General features: G+C 40.2%; 1 protein-coding gene across 2 annotated transcripts in view; it reads right to left on the reverse strand.

The window, feature by feature from the left end:
- Window positions 1–25260, reverse strand: part of Tmtc2 (transmembrane O-mannosyltransferase targeting cadherins 2) — a 405577-nt gene that overhangs the window by 223498 nt on the left and 156819 nt on the right. For both annotated transcript variants that reach the window (XM_031349236.1, XM_031349237.1), the window contains one exon: window positions 19053–19623. In XM_031349236.1, the coding sequence (XP_031205096.1) occupies window positions 19053–19623 (571 nt within the window). The remainder of the gene's footprint in view (window positions 1–19052; window positions 19624–25260) is intronic.

A 25260-nucleotide genomic window follows, 5' to 3' on the forward strand; every position in this document is an offset into this window, starting at 1 on the left:
TCTCTTTGTCCTACAAGGTCCTAGGAGGGCTCTTTGTTTCTATTTGTTTAATTATCTTATATTGTTTTTAACTTAATTTCCTCGATATTTTTTTTCTTCTCCCCCCTCCCCTCAGCCCAGGGCCTTTGAATACAGTCTAATGTGTTTATGGGATTGCTGAGGGTGCCACCACGTGGCACTCTGACTCTTGTGCCTTCTCTTGGGCTCTTTTTCCTTCAGTTTGTTTGTTTTGTCTGGTTCCTATGTGTTAGTTTTGTTTTATCTGTTATTTTACTTTATTATCCCATAGAAGTGTGTTTGTTTTCTAATAACAGAAGGAAATGGAGTAGATCTGGATGGGAGGGGAAGTGGGATGAGCTTGAAAGAGTTAGTGGAGAGGAAGAAAGAAAGGAAGGAAGGGAGGGAGAGAGGGAGGGAGGGAGGGAGGGAGGGAGGAAGGAAGGAAGGAAGGGAGAGAGGGAAGGAGGGAGGGAAAGAAGGAAAGAAAGAAAGAAGAAAGAAAGAAAGAAAGAAAGGAAGGAAGAAAGGAAGAAAGAAAGGAAGGAAAGAAGGAAGGAAGGAAGGAAGGAAGGAAGGAAGGAAGGAAGGAAGAAAGGAAGGAAGCACAAAGAGCTACTGCAGAGAAGCTGGGTTCAGACAGATCACAACTGTCTACAACTCACAAACCCACTCACAGACAGAAGCACATATACACAATTAGAGTAAATTAAATTTCATTAATTTAAAATTAAAGTAAATCTTTTCTAGAAGTATCCTTGAGGATCCACACTAAATAGGGTACTCCAGGGCATACACACTGCATCACAATGTTGCTACAACTCTATGTGAGGGGATGAGACACTGGCATCCAGACAGGAAAGCAGGTTATTCCAGTCTAATTGGTAATCGCAATGTAGCCCAAACTGCAAACTCCAAGTTAAGTGAGAGACTATGTCTCAAAAAAAATAGGGTGGAGGGAATGGATTCAATCATTTAGAAGTTGATCTCTGGCTTCCACATGGGCTCACACATCCATGTCCATAGATTCACACAAATATGTGCACATATATGTATATACCACCCCTACATTTGAGTCTGTTACATGAGGTATCAGGGGAGGAAAAAATAGAACCTGACTCAAAACCAAACATCCTAATTATAAAAGAAAGTTAGGAATGGTGTCCCATGACTTAACCCCAGCATTTGGAAAGCCAAGAAAGAAGGGTCATTAAGAATTTGAAGCCAGGCTGGTCTACATAGTGAATTCAAGACCAGCTCCAGCTGGGGTTGTATAAGAAATCCTGTCTGTCTGCCCACTCCTCTCTCTCTCTCTCTCTCTCTCCTTCTCTCTCTCTCCTTCTCTCTCTCTCTCTCTCTCTCTCTCTCTCTCTCTCTCTCTCTCTCTCTCTCTCTCTCTCTCTCTCTCTCTCTCTCTCTCTCTCTCTCTCTCTCTCTCACACACACACACACACACACATACACACACATACACGAGCGCCAAAAAGTTGGATAAGATGTTTAGATGTCATAAAGGCTCTTTTCTAATCAAACTATAATTGTTTGCCTGGTATTGGTTTTCTGGCTATGTAATTCTGTTAGTGCTTAGTGTGGAATAAATAGAAGATACTGTAGTTATGCATGCAGTTATTGTCTACTGAGGTAGGTATTGAGATATAATACAACCTACCTTACAGTTTTAGCACCTATAAGACTATCTGTTTCATGAAGAATACATGATTCATATTTAAATGAAATATTGGTAAAGTACATGGATCCCAATGCTCAATAATTTTTTCATGGTACCATTTCCACCCTCCATTTTCACTGAAATTCTGCAAGAATAATGCAATAGAGAGACTATGAGTTTGGAGGTGAAATTTTTAATTAAATTCTTCCTCACTGGGGGCTGGAGAGATGGCTCAGTGGCTAAGAGCACTGACTGTTCTTCCAGAAGTCCTGAGTTCAATTCCTAGCAACCACATGGTGGCTCACAACCATCTGTAGTGGGATCTGATGATGTCCTCTGATGTGTCTGAAGACAGCAACAGTGTACTCATATACATAAATTAAATAAATATTTTTAAAAAAAACCCTCCTCATTATACAAGATCTGTGAATTTGTGAAAAATTATTTTCCATCCATGAGATTCATTTCTCCAGCCCTCTCTGTGTGTTAGGTGACTACTATATACTCTACTACCTTGCATCACAGAAGTCACCTCCCTAGCACACAGTGAACCTGATGGCGGTTTTATTATTGCATTGGGCTCTGCATATATGTAAATGAAAGCTAATGAATTCAGAGGGATCATTTCCCTTCCTTTATAAACAATATAGAAGTTAGTGCCTTTGCGGAGAAGATTATACTACAGAGCACAAGGGAATTGAAGAGTACAAATTATCCTGTCCAAAAACCAGAAACTTCAGACTGCTGCTTTGACAACTTAAATTCTGCACTTCCTTCTTGCAGCCAAGACCATATTCCAATTGGAACATCCATCGTTCATCTTTCTTGTTATTTTACCTCTAAAATACATTCATTTGGAGTCAGTCTTCTGATTTAAAGAATCAGATATAAAAAAAATGTAAAAGACACAAAAGATGATCAAAGAAACTTGATAAATCTTTAAGAATCAAGAAGTGGCATTTTAAGCCCCCCTCCATAGCCCTACAGTTATAAGTTACAAGACGCAAACTGATAGGCTTTCATATTGTATGTTGAACAGACTTTACATCGTCTTTTTTTTGAGTTTACGTAGTAATGAGCTGGAGATCTGTAGAGGATAAAAAAACAGATACTCTGCTATCCAACAGTTATTTCTGGACAAGTATGAATCTCAGCATCATCATGAAGAAGAGACCTCTATTGTGGAGTGAACTAATTCAAATGACAAAGTAAAGCAAATTAGAATGAAATGCACGTTGCTTTGTGTTAACCCCATGACAGCTATTAAGTAAATACAACATTTTCAAGTGGGTTTAATCAAGCTGAAACACCAGGGTGAAGGAAAAGAATTTGAGCTTCTTTGTGCAGCTAGTGTGGGAAGGAAAAAAAAAATAGAACCCAAAAAGAAGAAAAGAAGGATGAGCCATAACCAACCACTTAACTCCACAAGGAACCTTGGAGTTCTAGAGCTAGCAATACTGTAAAGGAATTTAGAAGAGAGTTTTGTTTTGTTTTGTTTTATGATGCTTCTCTCTTAATAGCAGAATTGTAATTCGTGGTAAACTGGAGTAGCAGCAAAGTAGAGGTTGGCTAACTCCTCTCCAGTCTAGCTACAGTCCGGCTGGCTGTTTTGAAATTTTTATAGTAACAAGTTTGTAAATATTGAAAGAAAAGAAGATAGTGTCAAAAGCACTGGACCTGAATGGGAAGGGATGACAACTGGCTACTCAAGTTCCAACTGTTAGGAACTGCCAACATTCAAGAACCAGGTACCCATTCTCCTACCCTCCCACCAGCCCCTTTGGCAACCCAGCAACAGCATCCACTTCATCACCAGCAGGAAAACAGGACACATTTCCACTATCCTCATGAGTCTCACGGAAAGGACAATATAAATTCGATTTGTCTTCATTTAAGGACCAGGCCTGATTTGGAGAAGAAGGTCATAGGCACCAGCTCCATGAACAGACTATAAAATGCAGAAACAAGGTCATAGAACCCCCTCCCAAAGAAAGCCTGAAGATAACCACAAAACTGAGGAAATATCTTATCACAGGATGGGCCAGCAGTGCTGCGCAGCCCTATTTCATTCTATGGCTAAATGTTCTGTTCATGACATAGGAATGCAGACCACTGACCACCACCTCTGACCTCCTAGCACCCGCCAATGACATTTTAGATTACCTAATCTTTCTAGAGAGTTCCCTAGTTCTCTATAAGAAGACCTGCAAGTCTTTGGGGTCGCCCTTTTGAAAAGTGGTTGACTCCTGCATGCTGGTTATTTCTGCAGAATAAATGCTCCTTTTCATTGCATAATATCTGAGTCTGGGGTCTTCCTTCAGCAATTTCAGACCCTTACACAATGCCATGATAAAGCATCCCCACCCATCAAAGCCCCCCCTCTCTCTACCTCTCTCCTTCCCTCCCTCCTTCCCTTCTTCCCTCTTTCCTTTCCTCCCTTTTTCCTCCCTCCCTTCCTCCCTCCCTCTTCTCCCTGCTCAGAGGCAGTCTTTTACCACACAACCCACTAAATATATTTCTTGCTTGAGATCTGTTGCATGGTGGTAGGGTCCTTGAGGCACTCTTCAGCCCTGATCCACCAAGATACTCTTCTACCACAAAACCCTAACACCAACTTTCTGTGGACAAAAAGTCTATTACTGGAGGAGGTGATAGGTAGAGGGATGGGTTTTAATCGTCCTCTCCTATTATCAAACCTTTGTTTTAATGCAAATCATAATAAATTTAATGATATTAATGGGCTCCTCAAAGCCATAGTAATTCTGAATACAGCCATTTGTCAAAATACCTGAGTGGTTTGAGGTTTCTATCAAGTCCTCATCTGTGCTCCTTTGAAAAATAAATAAAAATTAAACAGACCAAATTCTCTTATTCAGTCACATAAAGCTTTATGGTGCAATCTCTAGTTTACAATAGTTTACCCCAAATGGGTACTGGCCTTCTTTGATATAACCAAAGAAAACTCATGTGGAACCCTGAAGTCTTAGTTCTAAGACACACACACAGTCATCCTTACATCACCTGCATCCATCACGTCAGTAAATAAAGATTTTAAATAATGAATTTCCTCAAACTTTGAGGTTTGTCTACAGATTTGTGGCAACAAGCCAACACTACTAAAACTTAAGTTTCCATAAAAGGAATTTCATCTAAACACATAACGTTTTAAGGTGTCCAAAGCATTTTGAGAAATTTCCGACCAGCTAGAAAATACGATTGCCCTATAGAGCAAAAGATTTTTGTTTTTGTTTTGTTTTTGTTTTTGTTTTTGTTTTTGTTTTGCCTTCTGAGCCTTCCCAGTGAGGCAAGGAAATCAAGTTAAGGATGGGAAGCCGACACTAAAATGCAGCTTCAAAGCTTCAGTGAAAAGGTTTGTTATAAGAGAGAGTCTGGAGTCAAATGCAACAAGGCAACCAGGCAGGTTGGGGAAGAATAAAAGCAGAAAAAGAGATTAGCATTCACCTTCAGGTGATAACACCGACTCTTTCCCTCAAAAGAATGAGACATGAAGGCCACAAGCTCCTGTGAGGCTAAGGAACTAATCTCCCTTCCTATAAGCCTGGCTAAAAGGAAATATAGAGGAAAGAGGATGGTGGGGGTGGTGAACAGGAAAGCCTGGCTCCTTTTCAGATATATAAGCAACAGCACCCTCCTGAGCCTGAAGGGGAAAAACCAGCCTACCAAAGTGTGTGAGAAGGACAAGACATAAATGGGCAGAGATTCAGAGCCTGACCTGGCAAGTGCACTCATATTCAGTCAAATAAAAAATAAATAAATAAATAAACTTTTGATTTATGCTGTTCAGAATGACCCTTGAAAGGTGATTTTCTTTCATTTTCAGTTATGAGCCGTGGTGAACAGGACAGCAAGCAGTCCATTTTAGTTTACAGAAAGCACATTGTTCACCACATTACCTAATCAAAGGTGGCTAAAAAAAAAGAAAAAAAAAATGGCCGAAGCTATGCTGATTAACCACTCCCTATAGTAACAAGAAACATTCACAAATACATAAATGCTGGAAACATGTTGCATTAGTTACCTATGTGCAGGTGTGTGCTTATGCGTGTATATCGATAGCATTCGAGTGTGTGCTCCCTCACTTATGCATGCACGGACTTGCAGTAGACAGAGGTAACATTGGGTGTCTTCCTCTGTTGCGCATCCTTGATCATCACCTTCTTTTCTGATCTGAGAAAGCAGGTTTTACTGAGCCTGGAATTTGCAGATGGAGCTAGACTGGACGGCCAGCAAGCACCTGACATTGACCTCTCTGCTTCCTAGCACTATGCGTGCAGTTGCCCACTAGGATGCTAGGGATCCAAACCCAGGTCCTTCTCCTTGGGTAGCACACACTTTCCCCACTGAGCTATCCTCCTATCCCTATTATTAGCTACTTTTGACCATTATGACAGAATGACAGAAGCATCTCCAAGGTAAGGTGTGATTTGCTTCCCATATTAGAGGACATAATGGCTTGAATAAAATAGTCCCTTGGGCTCATATATTAAAATGCTTGAAGAAAGTGGAATTATTTGAGAAGGATTAGGTATGACCTTGTGGAGGAAGTGCAGTTTTCCTAAGCTTTCAAAACCTAGCATAGGGTCTTCCTCTCCCTCTCTGTCTCCCTTTCCCTCTCCTTCGGTCCCTACACCCTCTCCCCTTCTCTCTTCCTGCTGCATGTAGCTCTTAGCTACTTCTCCAGTGAGAAGCCTGCCTGCATGCTGCCATGCTCCCCACCATGATGATAATGGATTAACCTTGGGAAATCGTAAGCAAAACCCCAACTAAGTGCTTTCTTTTAGAAAGAGTTACCTTGGCCATGGTGCCTCTTCACAGCAATAGAACAGTGACTGAAGAAATGAGACTAGACCTCTCAGGGGAAGGCATGGCCGGCTGGCTCTGTAGGAAAGGAAGGTTGCATTATAGCCAGACGGAGCTGGGTGTAGCAGCGAAACTGTCTAACTCAGGAGGTAGGGAGGAGCATAGGAATCAGCTCAAGCCAGCTTCACTGACATAGACATAACAGCTTCACTGTTAGAGGTGAGCTAAGCTACATGATATCTTACCTCATCAAACCAAAACCAAATCAAAATTCTAAACAGAAGCAGGAGCCTGGTTACCCTCAGAGGTTTGTGCCCCTGTCTCTCCTCCCACAATCAGAGCCTACCTCATGATGTTTACACACAATTCCAAAACAGGGCTAAAGATTGGCTACTCTATGTCACGAAAAGAAATTATACACAAGGAACAAATAAACTGGGATTTTTTTCTTTGCCTGTCTCTTCAAAGAAGGAATAATAAATGTTCTAAATAATTTGGAGTTTTTCACTTCATAGAACTTATGGAAATGAACCCAAAGCATTCATACATAAGCTGGATGTAAGCTGACTACATTATGATGTTTTTATTCATGCAATTTCTTCTCTTGGAATGCACAACCCAACACACATACCTTCCTAACACATATATTATACAATGGACGTAGGTCCAAGTAGCTATACAGTAAAAACCAAAAATTCATGAAACTGTAGCAATTCATGGTTTTACTTCTTATGAAAACAAAAGTTTATTTTGGGTGTTTTGTGTTTGCGTTCCTTTGGGGGCTTTTTGAGACAATATCTGTCTATGTAGCACAAGCTGGTTTCAAACTTCCAGTGATCTTTGAAGCGTTGGGATTACAGCCATGCACTACAGCAGCCAAACAGGAATAGAACTTTCAGAATTGATCCTGTATGTAGCAAAGGCCTCTGTATACCTGTACTTGGTATGTGCATTCTGGGTAGCCACAAATTAAAGAGAATGCATGGTGTTTTTCTGTTTCTTCACTTACTGAAAACCAACTCAGTTCTTTTTTTTTTTTTTTATGTCCTTTGTTTCCTTCATTTTCTCCTTGCTTTTTTTTTTTTTGAGAATTATGAAAATGAAAACCATGTAACAAAACATAGGTGTCACAAACTCTCTCTTATATCAAAAGCGATCATGACGATGGTTGCCACTAATCATCCTGACATGAATAAACAAGTAGAGGAGGGGCGGGGAGATGCCCTTTGGAACGGAAACACTGACTTCACTAATCAAGGCTATAATTACTGAAGAAACACGAATTAAATTCCGAATTCATGCTATCTTACTCCATGCAAGAGTTCTAATCAGACCAGCAGAGCATACGGGAGCCATCTGGGCACTGCAACATTGCAAACACACATGGAGAGCAAGGGCAGGCTGACCTTCCAGCCACCACACAGTCACACACATTGGCACTGCAAGGTGCTGTTGCTCCCATTTGATTTCTCATTATCCTTTCTTCAGAAAGGATACTCTGATTAATAGGGACAAAACCAGAATGCCTAAAGAAAAAAAAAATAAAGCTTAACACTCTCCACTGTGTCACATTCCATACCGAGTGTACCTATTAATACATTTGATATAATAGTTTCATCCGCTCCTTCCCATCATACATTTTTAAGGACTCTCTTCTATTCATGACTATGGTTCTCCATAGCTCAAATTTTACTTGAGAAATCAACATTAAATTAGCATGTTCACTCTTCCAGGCATTTACTAGGACAATGGATTTCAAGTTTTGGAAGAGCATATCCTTTTCTTTGAAAGTGACAGTCCTGCGTATGAGTAACCTGAACATCATGATAACCCTGTCAGTCAGTTTGATCCCTCTGAGGCGGCAGGTTATGGAAAACTGAGCGGAATGATGCAATATGCATCCCAGACAGAATGTGAGGAGAGCAGCGAAGAGGATTTCAATGAGATTCATTATTTATTCATCACAAGATCCAATTTGGGTGTCATTTTCACTGCAGACTTAACTGGTTGAAATTCAGTGCTGATAGAGTATTTATTCTGTAATGTAAAAAGGATGCTTTTAATGTTTTTTTTTTTTAAATATTATTATTCTGTCATCCTGCTTGAAAGAGTCCAAAACAAAGGGGGATTTTTGTGCCTCATGGTCATTCATAAGCATATCTGAGCACCGTTTGGCAAGGCTGGAAGAACAGACCTAAGAGAAAGCCCTGAAGGACACACTGTTTTTCTCATTAGGAGTGTGGAACAATATGCCAAATACTGCTCAGTTAAAAGTAAACTAATAGTCGTGGTCAGAAAAAAAAAATGCTTTTTTAATGCTGAAGAATGAGGTATATGTTATGATGGGACACTCGCTGTATAAATGGAAACCTCAACTCCTGAATCTAATTCTCTGTCTCATTGGAAAGAAACCCTTCCTTAAGTTTAGAGAAAAAAAACTCAGCTCACGGGCAGAATGGAAGTTGTTCATCCTAGACTTATGCCAATTAACCAAAGTTCATATACATGAGGAAGTCATAAAGTGTCTTTCTACATTTGGCAAACCACAGCCCGTGTTAAAATGCCCCATACTGTCACACACACTAGGTGTTAAACTCCTCTCCTTACTCATTTTCCTGTGTAAATGTCATGCAGTCTATCTTTCAAATCAATGCTCAGTGTTCCCCTAGTGAGTTTCTCTCTGTATACTGCTCACACTGAGCCTTCCTCTCTGGCTCACTTCTTCAACCTGAAATGCTTACTTGGAACTACCTCATGTATGTCTGCTCAAGTATTTCTTTTCTGGGAGGTTGTTTTGTTTTTATGGTTTTTGTTTTTTGGGGGGTGGGGTTTTGTTTTTGTTTTTGGTTAGCATGCAACTTTCTCTTCTTCTATATTCTCTTAGCACTCCCAGCATTTCATATACACCACCACCACTTTGTAGCCTGAATTTCAGCTTACATGTACATACACTTCTTCTCACTTCACACTACCCTTCCAAGTTCTCACAGGCAGACTCTCTCGGAGCATCTTTGTATTCCCATGTCGTCAACCATACTGCCTGGCACACAGATGAAATTCTCCTTCGTAAATTATCTGCGCATATACTCTGTCCCCAGGATTGAAACTTAATGGGGGCACTGGAGCAGCTTGCAAAGGTAGTCACTTCCCAAATTGAAATGACTCTCAACTTGACTCTAAATGTCATCTGGAAGACAGAATCATTTTAAGTCGGGTCAGCAAGGGAGCCTCCCCCTGCAGGAATGGAATGCCTTCTTAATCTTTGACTTTCTGAATTGTAAACTGTTTCTGAACCTTGACTTTATTTGTAGTATTATCTGGTTAGCAGTGTTGGCAGCTGTTAGAGCTTTAGAGGACCATGGGTCATGAATATTAAGTACAACAACAAGGATACTGGGATCAAATCCAAAATCATTTGTAAGTGCATGACAAATAGCCCTACTGCTTCAACACGGCTAGGAAGTCCTGTGGTTAGACTCAGGTATTATGGTATATCTTGATTCCCCCAAAGCCAAATGTAAGGAAAAGAAAGGTGTAATTAGAAATAGTATTTCGAATAGAGCTCACAGATGTTTGTTGAGAAAAATCAAAGGCAACCATGACATCCCATTTCATGCAGTACAACTGAGATGAGGGTCACAACAAAAATCACAACCTAATGTAGATACAAAAACACATGAATATGCAAATGCCTGCAGGTTCTACACCTCTGGGTTTGTACTCTTCTATACACAAAATGAAATAGTCAGGTGTGCAGGACAGCATTTAACATATGTAGCAACCAGGCACTGGTGAACGCAGATCCTTTAATGGAGTGTAAACCCTCACCTTTAGGGATCTTTCACAAGATAAATGTCAAAAGCCTGGCAATGAGGGTCATGAATTATATATATTATCAACATACATCTGAAGCTTAGGCTATAACTAAGACAAAGATAAACTTCACACACCATTGACAACCTCTATAATGCACATACTCTTTGGCATTAAAATAAAACTTGTATCTAAAAATGACTCATTTTTCAACTGTCAGTGATTCCCATTTTTCCCACATAACAGCTTAGCCTTTTATCAGACTTGCGAGAAATAAAGACACAAATTTAATTGAAAGATAACGAAATTAATTGAAAGATTAATTGAAAGTTTATTTTGCAAACTATTGCTAAACAAAACTAGCCATGTGTTCTTAGGATTTCTATTGCTTTGATGATGCACTGTACCAAAAAAAAAAAAAAAAAAAAAAAAAAAAAAAAGCAAGTCATGAAGGAAGGGGTTTATAAGCTAAGTTTATAAGACTACATTGTAGTCCATCCCTGAAGAAAGCCAGGACAGGAACTCAAGCATAACAGGAACTGGAGGGCAGGACTCTGTTTTCCCAGGACCATCTTCCTAGAGATGACCCCAGCCACAATGACCTGGGCCTTTCCCCATCCATGACTAATTAAGGAAATGCTCAATGCTCTACAGGCTTACCAACAGCTCTGTCTTATGGAGACCATTTTTCAATTGGAGCATCCTCCTATTGGATGACTCTAGCCTGCGTAAAGCTGACATAAAATTAACCAGCCCAACAGGTTTTAAGAAATTCTTTAAAAGGCAAATGAATTGGTTTCATATTCCCAATCTGTCTCAGACTATTAATTAGAATTCCTACATTAAGGCTTGATTCCATGCGCCCTTTTACATCTTTGTTTTTATGTTTTCCACCTATGACTTAGTGAGGAGGGATATAAATGACACAAAGGATGTTTCCACATTAAACAGTTCACAGATGTTAAATCAGCACTGAAAATGGCCCTGAGCAAGTAAGGACTGATATTGATAAGGAAAAGGTTGCTTTTGTTGACTTTATTAACCTCTTAGAGTTATGGGAGGCTCTTAAAAAAATAGTGGACAGATAAAAGTCTAGTATTTCTTTGCATAGTCAGTTTAAGCATATTTCAAGGCCCTTTTTCCTTTATTTTTTGACTACATAAACCTAAGCAAGTGACAGTAACACAAAGAAGGCTAAAATAGATAGTTATTGAAAGGTCAAGAAAACTAGTCCACCCCCTACATGCTTGGCTTATTCCAGACCCAATGTCTGGAATTGGCAGGTTGCCAATGTAGGTATGGAATCCTCACTGTGTAAAAGTGGGTGCCTAACACAAATTCAACTTACCATCTCAGCAAATGCTTTTAAAGGTAAGGCTTGCATATGAACTCCATAGTTAGCTGAGTACCTACTATGTGCCAGATGTTGCACAAGAAGACAGGGGTAAAATAGCAGGTTCCTAAAATAGAACCCCATAGCTAACAACTAGGAAAGATTTTTCCGCTTATATATTTCTAGAAGTTTTATATTTAATAACTTCTGGCAACTGTTTCCAACTACTGAATAAATTATAGTTTGTCAGTATTCAACCATATTATTTCAGAAATCCCATTAGTTCTTTCAGTAATCATTTGTTAAATAATTTAAATGCGTTAACAATTTTAGTGCAGTAAGAGCAGTGCCTTGTAGGTGGAAATATTAGGCATTTGTTAAACACTAAATATCTACTATATGCCAAGTACTTGCACACTTAAATGTGATGTAAGCTTTGCACAACTGCAAAAAACACATATATAATATGATCAAGAATCTTGTTTGTAGTAAGTTTTGGAGTCAAACTGACCAAGCTCAATTAGCTCAAAGATTTCTCTTTGACTCAAACAACATTTGTATCTTATTCACTAGGAAGTAACAGTGTATGTGGTGTTTGTGTCTACATATATGTGCACATCGAGGCCAGAAGACAATCTCCGGGGTCATTCTTCAGGAGTCTTCTACACAATTCTTGAGAAAGGATCTCTCTCCGTCCCAGAGCTTGGCAAGTAAGTCAGACTAGGTGACCACAAGAATTCACTTATCTCTGCCTAGCCTGCACTAGGATTATAAGAGTATGCTACCATGCCCAGCTTCATAAACAGAAAGTCTGTGGGTTGAACTCATACTCTATGCACTTTAACAACTGTGCCTTCTCCAAGATCTAACTTTTGCTTTTAAATTAGTAAATATGTATGTATGTATGTATGTATGTATATATATGTATATATATAATTTAAATGTAATATTAGATTCATGAAAAAGATTTAAGATTTCTTTCTTCTTTAAAAAAAAAAAAGGCTCTGCCAAACAGAGACCCAAGTTTTCTTTTTTGCAATCATGAAATAATGAAGGCACAGAGAAATAATAGTTGTAGAATGTGACACTGAATTGACCTGGTAGACATTTGAGTTTGGGAGACAGAAAAGGATCTGGATGTGATTTATGTAAAATAAACCATCAATCTTGCTGGTTCAAACAATCCCAATCTTTACAAAGACAGCCCTTTTCAGATTTGAGTATTTGGCTATTTCTCTAATTTGTAGTATATACTTGAACATGTGGTTATATTTCATGCTTTAATTGAAAAAGGCATGTATGTAATGGGGCAAACCACATAACTTTGATGCGGAGTTAATTAGTAAGATATTAAAAAAATAAAATAAAATAAAAAAGAAATTTACACAGTATCTTGCTTATAATAATGGAATCTGGTATATTTTCTTTCTTATTCCAATTCCTTACAAATGAGATGTGTTGCCTTGCCCTTTGTTTTAAGCAACACTGCACAGAAGACCATGTCCTCTGACATTGTATTTCTACCATAGCTTTACTAACATTTGAGTTCAACAGACATTTCTATGACTTCGCCATTAAGTTCACATACATCACTGATAATTAATAAAGAGCTACTAAATTTAAAAAAAATCGATCTCACGGTCATATCTTGTGGTCCATGGGCTGTATGTTCTCCAGGATAGTTATTGTACATGTCCAATATAAAATTATAAACTTAAATTTTTTTGTAATTTCTTTTTTCTAAATTGAATGCATGGTTCTAGAACATGATTTCTGTAGATGACAACACTCTCTTTCCTGTAATCCTTTTCACTTTCTTCAAAAGAGGTTCTTCTCAGGAATGTAGAGATCTATGTCTCTCAAGGCTATAATTTTCCATAGCCACCTTATCAACTACGGGCATAGCTCACATCTATTCCAAAGCTCACACTCATAAGACCTTAGTTGAAAGTATGTACTTTCATTTGCATACTCCAGCTTGAGGGGATTGCTAACATCACATACCATCAAACCACAGCCAGAGCCTTAAGTATAAGATAGAGATCAACAATCTTTACCAATATTTATTTCTCTGCAGCTGTCTTTTTAGACACCTTCTAAAAGTTGGCATCTCCGCTCACACTGAACACCTCAAAGTTTGTCACAACTCCTCTAGAGAACTGAAGCTTCCTCACCAATCAGAGAAGGAAACTGACCAAGGAGCAAGCCCTGTGACCAAAGACTCTGTATCATGTCCCCTTTACTGTGCCATCACCTGACTTTGTTCATCTTCTGCCTTTCACTACAGTGAAAAGGCCACTCACTGGACAGTCTTGAAGCCGTGCATTCTATTTTATGTATATGAGTACATTGTTGCTATCTTCAGACACACCAGAAGAGGGTATCAGAACCCATTACAGATGGTGGTGAGCCACCATCTGGTTGCTGGAACTCAGGACCTCTGGAAGAGCAGTCAGTGCTCTTAACCACTGAGCCATCTCTCCAACAAAGCTTTGCATTCTAATCCCAATGACTCTACTGATAATCTTCTGCGTGACACAGAACCAGCCTGCCTTCATTTTAGACTTAAACACCATCTTGTAGTAAAGAGAAACTAGGTTCACCCCTGTCTACTATTAACCATCTGTTTCTCAAAGATTGGGCCACGTCCCATCTGGAATTCTAACTACTATTATCTGTTCTAGAATGGCAAATGTGTCTTTGTTTCAAGAAGCTGATTCTATTCATTTTGCTACCCTACTTTTACTTCAAAAGGTTCTATGACCTCCCACAGCTCTCTGGTTATGACTACCTTGTTATATGTACCTTACTATGCCCACCACTAACCATGTTATACTTTCCAGAAACCATATAGGACTAAGTTGTTATGCTCAGCTCTAGTAATCTCACCCATTTTGCTCACAAAATCCTCCATTTGGAAACCCCCTACCCTGAGCTACAAAAGCCATGTCTTCCTTTACAACCAACTCTGATCACTCAAACGCCACCTTAGGGGGAGGCAGCCGGATACACAAATCAAAAAGCTTGCTTTAATTAATTGTTTGCTTTAATTAATTTGGCCATGATAATTTGGGCCTGTGTTATTTCTGCCATCTTTGAGATTAACGGTGACCTTCACCTCTGCTGAAAGTACTCAGGCGTGATAAAGTTATCTCTCTTCTCCCTTCTAAACCTGAAGAATCCATTATCCCAAGGTCACTGGCGCAAAAGCTAATAACGACAGAAAGAGCTTAAACAGAGAGCACTGAAATAAAATAGTGTGAGCAGATAAAGGGTCATGCTGCCTCCATCACTCCCACTGCTAGTGGTTGGCCTAGAAGACGTGGCTGCCAACAGTCCTGGTAAGTATCATCGAGGAGGAGTCCTGGAAGGAACCGTGTCTGCCTACACTGACCAAGCAAAAGACTGCAGTGAGGTGGAGGGTTGGAAAGTGGGAAGTGCAGACACTAATTACTTTAGCTCTGGCAAGCTTTAGCCTCCTCCTGAATAGACCATCTCTGGATAAGAATTAACATTCTCTGTCTAATAGATGAAAATCCTTTAGAATCGATTAACAGATCACTAGTTCCCACCCACCCAAAAGCTCAGACACCATCCGAAGCCCATAGGAGAGTCTCCTTTCTTACTGTAACCCACCTCGGATGTCTCCATCAATCTATTAACAAAGTGTCTTGATTTATGGATTTCTTTGTTTTGTCACTGTAAACACTTCAAGAAACTGCTTCCATATTGGAACACTGAATCTGGAGTAACTTAAAATCTGTGTTCACAGGACATTGCCATTCAAATTTGGCTCCAGAATACTCTATTATTCCTTTAAGGTAGGAGCTGTGTGTGTGTATGTGTGTGTGTGTGTCCACAGTATACATTTCAAAACAACCCAGAATCCTGCACCATCAAAACTATAAAGTCCTCTTCCAAAACATGGGGACCTCACTCCCATAGGAAGTGCCCTGTTAGAGGATTTTCTGTTCTCTTAAGCAGCAGCTGCATTACATGAGGCTGCCAGAAGAAACCCAGAAAGCTTGGATAAACCGTAGTGTTATATAAGGAAATAATTTTCTATGCACATCACAATTATTGTCTAAAAAATTGTTTTTTCATTTTAAATGAATTATTACATTAGTTAGGAAAATAACATCAACGATCTGCCCCCTTCTGAGTGGGACTCCTATACAGCTCTTTCACAACATGAACTGTCAGTGTCTGAAGGACTGGCTCTAAAGTAAGGAGTTTTATAGTAAATATCTCTGCCCTTGAAAATATGCTAGTAAAACTGAAAATCTCTCTGAAGAGAACTTCAAGCATCTTAAAAGTAAGTCTTGTATTAAAATATTAAAATAATGAGCAAGTGAAATGGAAATTGTGCAGAAGAAAAAACCCAGTGCCACACAGGCTATCAACAGGAGATCCTAAAGCTGCAGGACCTATGTCCCCATAAGGAGGAGGATCAGGAAATGCATTGTTCTTCTTGAATTGCAGAACGAGGTTTGTTATTGTTGATGACATCATATGGGGGGATTTGTAATGCCCCTTGAAATAATTAAAAAGGATTTGAAATTGTAAGCCATATGTTGTTTTCCAGAATCGAACTGTATGCAGAATTTTCTTTAAAGTGACAACATTTAAATGGAATCACAAAGGAACATCTTTAAGCCTTAATTCTTGAGTTCTAAATGAAACAGCCATTGTCCCTTCGGGGCTCATAAAAACAGTGACCATACTCAGTGCCTACTCAGTGTATGTTTTAAGATGGCAGCCAAAAAATAAGAACAGGGCTGAGGAGATGGCTCAGCAGTTCAAGGCACTTGCTGCTAAGTCAGGAGGACCAGAACTCAGGTCCCAGTTATGCCCATCACACCAGCTCTAGGATATCCTACGCCCTCTGCTGGCTTCTGCAGACTCAAAGGATGGGCACCCTCACAGACATGTACACATACATAAGTAAAATTAAAATCTTAAATAATATTAAGAATAAATAATTGTTTTAGATATTTTTCCCATCCACATTTTCCTTACAATTCAATTCCGTAAGCAAAGGGGAACTTGGGAGAGGGGAAAAAATTAGGCAAAACAAGAAAAATCTGTTAGCTTCTTTGTAAGCGAGTGCCCATAACTATAACCCACAGCTTGTTGGGTGTGGTTAAGCGGGTTTCTAGTCCCAGCTGCTCCAGAGGCTGAGGTGGAGGCTCAGCTGAACCCACTCAAGGCCTGACTGGGCAATACAGGAAGACTCATCTCAATCAATCAATTTTATTTCTTTTCTTTTTTTTTCTTTTCCTTCCTCCCTCCTTCCTTCCCCATCCCATCTCTTTCCTTCTCTTTTTCCTTCTTCTCTCCTTCCTTTCTCCTTTCCTTCTCTCCTTCCTTCCTTCTTTCATCCCATTAACTTATTTATTCACCTTACATCTTGTCCCCATTCTCCTCCCAATTCCTTCTCACATGGTCCCTCCCGCAAACCCCGCCCCGAAAACCCCCACCCCATATCAACCCTGGCACCTCAAATCACTGCAGAACTAGACGCAGCCACTCCCACTGAGGCCAGACAAGATAGCCCAGTTATGGGAACAGGATCTATAGGCAGGCAATAGATTCACGGACAGACCCAGCTCCAGTTGCTTGGGGACCCACATGAAGACCAAGCTGCATATCTGATACATAGGTGCAGGTAGGCTAGGTACTCACTCAATCAATTCTATAAATGTCCTCTCTTATGTCCAAGAGAAATGTGGGAACCTGCCTAAAACAACTTGACATTTCCACACCATAGCCGGGCATATGTAACTTTTTCCTTTACAACCAAACCACAGGTCAGTTCTGGGTGAAAAGATAGGAAGGCAGGCAGTTTCTGGAGGTGCCCCTGCCCCTAAAACTTTATAGACTGTAGCCTTTGCCCCTCAGTGTGAGGGTTGCTACAGGCTCAGTGGGAGGAAAAAGTCTCTGGATGCACAGTAGTAAAAAATTATTTCCAATTTATACAAGGAGAAAAAGGGGTGTTTCTAACACCATTTGCCTGTGTTACACCACTAGTGTTGGACCTTGTGATGTCACCGGAGCCTTGTTCTAAGTATACAATATACACATTTTGTCCTATGCAAAGAAACAACACCTGAGACATCTCAGCTCAAATTTGAGGCTACTGTTTGAACTATGTGTTCACTATATGTACAAAATTTTATTGCTCTTTCAAAAATATAACACTTAGATTACTAAAAACTAGGAAAAAGTTTCCTACAGTCATTCCTCAGCACACAGATACCTTAGTATACCTTTGGACCGTACTGTGATAGAATATTTGATTTTAAAAACTGTTGTTTGAGTTGCTGGATGGAATTTCATTAAAGATGTTGTTTTGGCATGGTATTACAAGAGTTTCTAACAATTTCTATACTGGCATGAAGCATATTTCTGTCATTCTGTGCTAAGTATTTATATAAAGTAGAGTTCTTAACATTGACATCAACTTATCAAACAAATCTGAAAAACATTGAAGATTTCCTGTGTTCTACCATGTTTAATATTTAGCCAAGAGTTAACACTTCATACAAAAATAAACTAGCACATCCATCTCATACCTCTGCAAGTTCTATTAGCTTAAATAAATGGTAAATTACCTTCATGCTAAAGAACTGTTGGCAAATAAATTTACTTAACAGTTCATTGTGAATAAATGCTTGATAGATACATGTACTTATATACCTCTTTACCCAAGCTCTACCAGAAAAAATTCTTGGTCTCTTTAACTATATGGTGGTCCCAAATTTCCTCCACAATCTTGCAACAACATTACATTTGAAATAACTAAAAGAATACAAACATTAAGCACGGAAGTCAAGGTCTTAATTAACCTCAGGGTAAAACTTATAATAGCCACTCTGTTTTGCCTCTTCTATTCTTATACATGGAAAACAAAGCAAAAGTGAGCATGGATCACTGTTTAAACATCTGACTTTCCAATACCACTGAAAGGGATGTTTCAAAAGTCAGGAACAGTCCTATTAACAACAGTGCTTCCCCTTCACAGACGCCAGCATCTAGTTCAGTCTTTGGCTGTGTGTCATCTTTACAAATATGCATCACAATCAAATTCTAGATTATATTGAATTTGGCAAAAAGGTAAAAAAAAAAAAAAAGGAACTGAATCCAGTTAAGATTCGTGCAACTTTACAAGGCAAAATTACTCCCCTGCCACCTTAAGAATCACAGAAAGAAGTTCAGAAATAAAATAAGCAGGGATGGAAAGCCTGTTTGGTAGAGAAAGGTCAAAATGTGTGCTCTACTTAAAAGAAGACAAAAAGGGACTACTCGTTCTAAATTCTGATTGAAGTAGAACAAATCTGTCTTTTTTAAAATGGCAGCAAAGGATCAGGCACACAGCCGACTCAATAATGCAATGCTCCAGAGATAACAACCACTTACTTTGTAAATGGTAGGCAGGATCTGCTTCATTTTCAGCCTGTGGAAGACAAAGACATCATAAACGGCTGAAACTGCCAGGACAGTCACTCCTTGCTCCTTCCAGAGCATGCTGCATCCAGCGCACAATCCAGTCCCCAGGAACCAGCCCCAAGTTCTGGCAGAGTAGCCTCTTGTAGAACAGTGCTTAATGTAGCAAAGTAGGGACAGGAGAAAAAAGAGACTGGCGCCCACATCTGCCCGTCCCACGATGCCCGCCACTGCTTCCGTGTGGATAGGGTGTGATGCAAACATCAAGCCGGCCATGAAAGTCCAGTATCCGTCCCCAAGGAGGGCCTTGGAGAAGCGCGTGAAGAGGCCGGTGACAGTCGCATGCAACAGGACATTAACAAGGTGATAGCTCCAGGGATTCAGCCCTCCGATGGCATGATTCAGTCGAAAAGAAAGAGTGCAGAGTGGCCGGTAGGACTTGTGGCTACCACTGTGGGTTAGAAGAGTCCCCCAGAAGTCATTGTAGAAAATGTGTGTCCAAGGGGTTTCTGGGAGCAGGTCCTGATTAGTCTTGATAGCACGGCTGAAAAACAAAAGATATTAAAAATGAAATAAAATTAAAACAACAAAAAAGGAAACTGTTGTTGATGAGATACTGTCTTCCTCAAAGTGTGTCATTATATACTTTAGGGAAGAATTCCCTGTACACAGAGGTTGAACCCGGATCACTTCCTTACTCCCTGCTAAAGCTACAGAACAGGCTGGCTTGCCATCCTGAGAAGGTTGACCCCTTGATAAACATAGCCTTTGAAGAACGAACGAAAACACAAGTGCTCTATCACTTCTCAGCCTCCCATGACAGCTTCCAAGGAATTGTTCTGAAATCCTTGTGGAACTGTAGTTTTAAAGACAGTCTTCAGGCTCTTGGCAGCTGCATGAGACCGCATTTCCAAGATGGCCTGGGTAGTGCTCCTCTATGGGACGCATCCGGATCCAGCATCAGCACCTCCTAAGAATAGCTAAGTACCAGGCCCTTAAAAGAGTGCTCCTCAGCCACCCATCACCTGAATATCAGAGAAAAAGATGGCTCTGATGCAGGAGGATTCGAGAGAAAGCAGAGATGCCATACACTGATACGGTCACTGCTGGTGTCCATGCTTGTCTGTGGATCACAAGGAAGCTGTGGCAAAGAGAGCCAGAAGGATGAGAGGTGAGAAGGCTCTCCACCTGTCTGCCTGCCATTATTTACACTACAGTCTTTCCTGATTCTGCACTTCACGGGCGCTGCCATCACCTGTAAAATCATAAGGATACTGCACTGTCGACTGACTCAAATGTATTTCCAGGATTATATACTTCAACAATTCCACATCAATGTCAAAAAGGAAGGATCTAATGTTTACTGGATACTTGCTGTCTATCATACATGCTGGTTCCCTTCGGTACAACTTCTCATCTAAACTTCCAAACAACACTAACCAAACACTGCTATGATCTGATATCTGACTATTGACATCTCTCAGGTGACGAAAGTACAGCTGAGAAAGATAAACTAACAACTGGATCAATGTCATATGCATTTGGAATAGTTACATAAGAGTATCATCGTTCATATTATGTTTTAAAAACTCTGAGTTTTCCCAAAATGTAATCTATACACCACTGGGTTTTATAGCTACACCATTGGAGTAGCTATAAAAATGTAAAATTGTTAATGGTTATCTTTGCTTTAAAGACTACTTAAAAGAATATGTAATTATCTCATCCATGGAAGACTTTAGCAATCCTTGATCAGAATGACACTGATGAGATTTCTAGTGTAATGTCATGACAAATATAAAATAATCAAATGTGTGTTTTATTCAGAATATTTGGAGGGTAGGTATATGGTTAAGAACCATGGAGGAGAAGGGAATCTTCCAAGAAAGGGAAATAGAATATAATGTTACAAAGAAAATTAGAATAGGAGGGTTCAACAGAGAGAGGTTTAGGGGAACGGAGCAGAGAAGGCTACTGCCAGTGCTCTTGGATAGCCTCCTCAACTGGGGAAACCCAGTTACTGGAGATACTACATAACTCTATCATCAAACAAGGACAAATAGAACTGGTGCTCAACCAGAAGCTTGCCGCTACTGACCAGCATTCATACTGCTAGAAGGTACTTTACAAGCTAATGAAAGAGAAAAGTAAGCACCATCAATCTCACTCAGTTACAAACCCTGAGAGCAACAATAGTTTCTTACCTGCAAGGTATACCCACTGGTACAGTAGTGGAAGAAGTGCTTGGAAATCACCAGTCACATTTTCCTTAGATTTAAGGCCTGATCCATAAGATACAATCCATACCTGATTCTCACTATTAATGATGCCAATAACCTTAGACTTGATCAAGACAGAGAGAATTCTACCAGAGAAAAAGATGTAGGCACAGTCAAGAAGTAATTTTCACCTCAGTGCTACTAGGAGAGGAAAAATAAATCAGTTGTTTTTTTTCCCCCAGTGGGGTGCTCTGGAATAGTTATCTAACACAAGACACTTCATTATTCATTCATTCATTCATTCATTCATTCTCTCTCTCTCTCTCTGCCTCTCTCTCTCTCTCTCTCTCTCTCTGAATGTGTGTCTTTGTCTCATTTTCATTGGGTGGGTAATGGGAAGAATCTGAAGACAGAGAATTTGATTAAATACATAATTGTTTTAAATTTTTCAGAATTTTAAGGGATTTTTGTGTTTCCTCTTTAAGAGCTTCTAGCTCTTTACCTGTGTTCCCCTGTATTGCTTTGAGGGTGCTATTTATGTCTTTCTTAAGGTCCTGTATCATCATCATGAGAAGTGGTTTTAGATCTGAATCTTGCATTTCCAGTGTGATGGTGTGTCCAGGACTTGCTATGGTGGAGAATTGGGTTCTGATGATGTCAAGTAACCTTGGTTTGTGTTGTTTATTTTCTTACGCTTGACCCTGCCATCTGGTTATCTCTAGTGCTACCTGCCCTTGCTAAATATGACTGGAGTCAGTCCTTCCTGTGATCCTGGTTGTGTCAGAACTCCTCAGAGTCAGGTTGTCTCTGTGATCCTGTGATTCTGGGATCCTGTGACCCTGGGATTGTTAGAGCACCTAGGAGTGCAGCAGCTTCCTCTGGGTGTTGTGGGACTGGCTGTAGAGCCTGGGGCCAAAGTCTGCTCAGGACACCAGCCCAGAGAGACTGGAAGGAACCTGAGCCACTCTGCTGGTGGAGTTCCTGTGTGCTTGGTCCTGCTGGTCCCAGTTACTCCCAGTGTTGGGACAGATGTTGGGTCCTCCTCACCTCTGATCCTGAGAGTGTCAGAGTGCCTGGGAGTGGAGCTTTCTATGGGTGTTGTGGGACTGGCTGCAGAGCTTGCGCCCAAGGTCCACTCAAGACACCAGCCCAGAGAGACTGGCAATTTTTCAAAATTTTTTATTAAATGATCAATAGTCTTAAGAGGATAGAATTCCTATGTTAAAGATGGCATGTAAGTGATTCTGTTTAGAAAATTCCTCTTCTGTGCTATTATAGTTCCTGGTCAAAAAAGAGACATCTGGATTACTTTATACTCCTGGGGCACCGACTCTCTCATCAGAATACTAGAGAGCCCTGAGTTACAAGGCAGGAGGACTGTAAAGCTCCAGAACTGGAAAATTCTCAACTTTGTCTTAATATTATATAATAGAAATAGTTCTATAGTGCCCTAATACATGAGCTTTTCCTCATTCATCTTAATCAAATGTTTTGAGCTGGGAGTATGGCTCTCTCTCATGCTTCCTTTCATGTTAAATAAGGTCACGTGACAAACTTTGATCTATCAAAGTTTCAGAAGGCATCTTTGTTTTTAATTTATTTACATCCCAGAGTTGCTCTCCCTCTCAGTCCCCCTCCCACAATTCCTCATCTGCTCCTCCTCCCCTTTGCTTCCAAGAGGGTGCTCCCCATCCCTACCAGGCCTCTCCACTCCCTGGGGCCTCAAGTCTCTTAAAGACTAGGCACATCTCCTACTGAGGCAAGACTAGGCAGACCTCTGCTATATATATATGCCAGGGTCTCAGATCAACCTGTGGATGCACCTTCCAGAAAGCATCTTAAAGGCAGAAGTTTAACCTCCCATCTCCTGGGCACCTCGTCTTTCATATGAACTACCACTGAGTTGCAATAGACTCCATAGCCCAGAACAGAAGTTGCATATAACTAATGAAAGTAATCAGAGGACAATGACATGCTGTCATTCGTGCTACATGCTAGCTTTAACTGTCCTCTTTCTCTAAGACTACACTGCTAGTTCTTCTAAGCCATGATTCTGGGAGTGTTAACTAGTAGCAGCAGCTGAGCCCAGACACAGTAAAATTCTTTGTTAATGGAAGACGGACGACATCACAGTTGTTTGATTTTCCATTTTGATTTTTCAAGTCTCCGTGTATCGACTGTATATTAAGTGAATTTCCATATAAATTGGCTTTTAAAATATTAGAAACAGATGTTTTTTTCTAGATCCATTAAATTAAAACACCCTGCTATGACATTCATCAAGAGTCTAACCCAGAAGTAATTGCTTAAGACTTGATGGGTTATAATTAAAATTTAAAAGAAATATGAAAAACTGACATACTGCCAAACAGTGTTGTCAGAGAGAGCAGATTTCAAGTAATTCAGAATGAAGCTTGACTGGCTTATGCTCAATATTAACCTCAAAAATGACGTGTATATCTCTAGTATCAATGCAGAACCACTGAAGTTTCTATGTGAGAGCCTCGGCTCTAAGGGCAAAGCGTCTTGGGATAGGGGCCCTTATGAACACAGTGAGAAAAGGGAGGAAATACATAATTTAAAATAATGCTTCACCCTTGCAATGGACTGTCCAAGAAAGATGGAGAATGATCTTCGTTGACCCAATTATTCTCTGACGTTTGAGCAACTCTGTAAAAGCTTTCTGAGAAAAAAGAAAACTGAAGAAACCTGAAAACTCTGCCCAAAGCAGCTGGAATTTCTTCACATGATAGCAGTAAAGCTGGTGACCTGCAGCAAGCAGCGATAAGCTCCATCTGCCCGTCACAAAACGAGAATTTCAGAACAAGGAACAAGATTAGCAAGTCCTAGGCTTTCATGGGGGGGTGGGGGAACTCTGAAGCCCAGCAACAAATCTTTAATAAAAAGAAATTAAAGGGCAAGCGGTGTTACTAAAGCAAGAGGCAAGCACCAGGACATACCTCACCTCTGTGGAGAACATACTAGGTTGAGGGACACATCTGCATGATGACATTCTTTAATGTGTGCTATCAGCCGAAGCAGGACTTTTCTTTACCCAATGAACAGTATGACAAAAGGTCACGAAATGTTATAAAACTGCATTGGGCTTTCATATAGGAGTCATGTCACACCTGTGAGTCAATGATAAGGGCCGCCTTAGGACACCACTCCTCACTGCTTTCGGAAAGACAGACCAAAGGGCCTTACGAGAATCTGAATGATCTTCCCCCAGGATGAGGGGGTCGTCATTTGACACTAAGCAAAATAGAGTTTGATCCATTTGCATTTTCTATGAGTTCAAAATAGAAACAGTGAAAACGACGTCTGCTATTTCACAGCTAATGAAACACCTTAACACCAAAACAGAACTGCATGCTGGTCTGATTCCCCACGTTGTCTGCAGGAGCTGATATCAGAAAAACTCAGAATGATAGTGAAGAATCCAGAAAATTTCCATCTAGGGAAAGCAGGGGGTGGGGAAGTGGGGGCCAGAGTAACAAAGGGGGAATGGAAGGAAAGCACTTGTAGGCAGAATCCTTTTGAAGCAGAAAGGTCCAGTATGTCCAGTTTGCACAGATGTCTTAATCTGCTTCTGGTTTTGTTAATTTGTACCTCTCTGGGTTTTGCTGCCTTGTAATTTTTTTTTTTTTTTAATAAATGTTGACAAAGGCCAGCAGTGCTTAATACAGCTGACAGAGGGCATGTCACAGGCCCCTCACCAATTGTTGAGTACAGGTTCACACTGCTATTTCTCCCACCTGCTGACCTTTCCTATGGCAAGCACCCTCACAAGTGAGGCCCATTAGTACTTCAGAGCAGACTGATGCTCCAGCCAGCAAGAGTCGAATGCTCTGCCACTTCTGTGTTGAAACAAAAATCATGCCTAAAATTCATTTTTTTGGTGCAGCAGAACTATCAACTCTCAGCTTAGCTACAATGGAGGTAAAATCCTTTGGTGATGT

Source organism: Mastomys coucha, unplaced genomic scaffold, assembly GCF_008632895.1.
Source record: "Mastomys coucha isolate ucsf_1 unplaced genomic scaffold, UCSF_Mcou_1 pScaffold4, whole genome shotgun sequence".
Lineage (NCBI taxonomy): Eukaryota > Metazoa > Chordata > Mammalia > Rodentia > Muridae > Mastomys > Mastomys coucha.